The 3,552-nt window shown below is 29.0% G+C and overlaps 1 protein-coding gene across 1 annotated transcript in view; it reads right to left on the reverse strand.

The window, feature by feature from the left end:
- LOAG_18174 (CBR-IGCM-3 protein) overlaps positions 1-1,024 on the reverse strand; it is a gene marked incomplete at its 3' end in the record, with an annotated part of 5,853 nt that extends 4,829 nt beyond the window's left edge. Inside the window, exons 1-2 of the mRNA XM_020450840.1 lie at positions 903-1,024; positions 602-739 (exon numbers count right to left, since the gene is read on the reverse strand). Of these exons, the coding sequence (XP_020305431.1) occupies positions 602-739; positions 903-974 (210 nt within the window). The 5' untranslated portion in view covers positions 975-1,024. The remainder of the gene's footprint in view (positions 1-601; positions 740-902) is intronic.
- Positions 1,025-3,552: the final 2,528 nt, after the last annotated feature.

The raw sequence follows: 3,552 nt of genomic DNA on the forward strand, positions 1-3,552 counted from the left end.
AAATTAAATTTTCCCATAATCGGTTGGTGAAAAGCGGAACGTTTAGATTTATACAATAGATAACTTTCCTGAATTCTAGTAAAATGAGGTAAAAGTGGTAATTATTGCAAAGTTTAATCTCTAGTAATTACAATAACCTTGTGATGTCCTTTCAAAAGGTCTTTGACCGATGGAATAACACTAAAGAAATTATGGCTATTGTTGATTAAGTAAAAAGAAAATAATCTTATTTTTACTGCCAAAAATCCAAATTATCTTACTAGCATGATTAAGATGGAAAAAAAAACGAACTACGATCTACATAATTTTTTAGGAGGGATATGTAAATGAATTTGACCCAATGAATTTCATTGTATAATTTCAATTCAAGGTCAATATATGTAAATAGGATTTAATACTATTTCTACCTTTAATAATCGATTTTCTACATTTTCGTTTAACTAATTTTCAAAGATTTCAATTACGCCATTTTGCAAGTTTTACAGCATGTTGCAATCAATAAATATTGGTCAGAATATTTAACTGGTTTTAAATTAAACAAAACTGGATAAAATATATCTAAAGCAGTAAACAAATAAAAAAGAAAAAAAAAGAAATTTACAGGAAATCCAGCGCTGCGTGTGAGATCTTGAGCACTACTTAGAACATTAACCATATCAGTGATATTCTTTTGATAACAATCAACACAAACGAAACGCAACTGTGATACAGGTGCTTCGGATACACAATAAATCGTTTCCTGAAAAACAATTGCATGCCTTTTTTTTCGTTTTTGTTAACATAAAAATTTTGACTTTTTTAAAATCACATGAAAATTTTGACAGGTTGCGCCAAAAGTTCCTGAAAATTTTTGAAATTTCTAGCAAATGTTTTAAAAAGTTAAGCAAAAATTTACGTATAACCTTAGTAGCAGTGCCTAACATTGTCCAAACAATTTGATTAAGTTGTTGTGCATTTGATACTGGAAATGGCATATCGGAGATCTTCACTTTAATTCCGCCACCTTGAGCTATTTGACCTAAGAATTTTGCGAAATAATTTTTATCATATAGTTTAAACACATAGTTGCAAACACTTGCAAAAGTTTTGATAAAATTATATTTTGAAAAAAAATATTTTGATAAAAAAATATTTTGATAAAATATTTTGATAAAATTCAAATTTAAATTCACAATATAAGAAACTTTGTCATTTTGGATTTTTTTCAACGTAATTATTTGAAAATTAAAATCCCGAAATCATTGCTAATTTATAGTTTAAAATGATTGAGAGAAAAAAAAAGCATAACAAACCTGAGATCGGTTGAAATATAAAAATGATAAACAAGTAAGGTCGATTCAAGATAATGCTCAATATTAACATCATCATCATCATCATCATCATCATCATCACCATCATCATCACCGTTATTAACGTCGTTATTCACGGAAGAAAAGGAAGAAGTAAAACGGCAAAGTAACGGAACGAACGCCAGCTATTATAATTAATTTTGCTGTCGTACAGCTGTAATTTCAATACAATTTGCGCCCACTATTAAATTAACATTTCAAATCAATACATATATAATTTCATCGTTCAAGATTAAAACTTCAATATATTTGATCATTATTGAACTTCTTATTGAATGATAATTCGTCAATTATTTGTATGTAAGTATTCGTTTCTTTTTTTTTTCTTTCAAGTTGCAAAAATTAGGAATTAAAAAGAAAGGGAGAGGAACAGAGGTGAGACAGAGAGAGAGAGGAGAGAGAGAGAGAAAAAGCAAGAAAGGGAAGGAGAAAGGGATGATCCGGAAAATTCTGGAATTGGCATCAATCTTCTAAAGATTATGGCAATGTTGACGATAAAATTTCAATGGATGATTTTGGGAATGTGCCGATTGTTATCAGCAAAAGTTAATGATTTCTGAAGCAATCGCGATCAATTCACCTGATTTATCATTGTAAAATTCCAATGAGTCATTAATTTTATGAAATTAACGGCACACAATGAATCTATAATCTTTTCCCTCTTTCCTCCTCCTCCTCCTCCTCTTCCTCCTCCTCCTCCTCTTCCTCCTCCTCCTCCTCCTCCTTCTCCTTCTCTTCCTTTTTCTTTTCCTAATTTTGTTCCATCCTTTTTAAATCGTTATAAAAATTCACTGAAGCATATATGTTAATGAAAAGAAAAAATAAAATGAAAAACTTAAAATTGCTTTTTAATCCATTTTACTAGCAATCCAATGATTATGTCTTCGAAATAATAATTTTCAAAAAAAATTTTTTTTTTACATTAACTTTTTCTTTTTTCCATTTTGTCAAAGTTTGCTGAAATTGGAGAAAAAAGAGGACAAATACCTGCAGTAAATATAGTTGAGGGGGGAAAAAAAAGGAACGGACGAAACAATCCTTTTAATATGTTATTTCAGTTCAAAATTTAAATTTCAAAGAAATCCGGAAAAAAATCACAAAGAGATTACGTATATACAACGTACTTACACGTATTTACTTATACTATTACGTATTTTTCATTATTTTATAAGTCATTTTATCACATATATTAAAATAATACTAAAAATATCTTTCAAATTTGGAGAAAGAAAAAAATTTAAAATTTCAAAATTTTTTGATAGATGAAAGCATAAGTAGCAAAATGAGATATAAATGACTATTGAGAAGTTATCGAGAGATACCAATATTGATTGATCTCCTAAGCTTTCCCGCGCTTATCACATCTTACTTTTGGATTTGTTTGACAAATCTATCTAGAAATATATTTCGAAATATAGAATGATTGATAATTTGTAGGAGCATATTTTACACAACATATGGAATGATTTAGACAAAGGAAGAAGGAGGAGGAGGAGGAGGGGAAGGAGGAGTAGGAGGAGGAGAGGAACAGCAGGAAGGAAACGAAAAGCGATGAAGGAAGAAAGATAAAAGGAGGGAGAAACTGCAAGTAGCGGAACAATGGACCCAAAAGTGGTGGACACTCAAATGACCCTTAAGAAAATTCCGAAGGTCATTAGGATAGAAAGAAACAACATGTACACTTTATGGATAACAATAACGAATAGAATCAAAAGATATTTCAGGAAGTTTCCTTTTATGATCAAATGCACATATTCATTTATTCAGCATTAATTGATTGATTCAATGATATAAGTATTAAAAATCAATAATCATTATAGTCTAGTGATTCAATATGCATTAGAAATTCAGTAAGTAAAGTAGCATCGAAAATAGTAATTTTAAATTGGAGAAAAAAAAAAGGGAGAAAGTAAGTTGAAAGTAATTTTATCAAATAATCATAATGATTCATCGGATCATATAACATGAATTATTACGCATGAAAAAAAAAAGTGCTGATAAATTGCGTGAAAAAAGGAAAAGAAAAAGTTAATGAATTACGTGAAAAACAAAAAAGGAAAAAATTACGTGGAAAAAATGAAGCAAAAGTAACGTGAAACGATTGATGTCTCAACGGATGAAGACAAATTAAATGTCTGGAATAAGTTAGTCAACGGGGAATTAAAGCAAAAAAAAAAAACAAAAAAATAAACAAAAAAAAAAA

This window comes from Loa loa (assembly GCF_000183805.2).
Source record: "Loa loa unplaced genomic scaffold supercont3.216, whole genome shotgun sequence".
In the NCBI taxonomy this organism is placed as follows: domain Eukaryota; kingdom Metazoa; phylum Nematoda; class Chromadorea; order Rhabditida; family Onchocercidae; genus Loa; species Loa loa.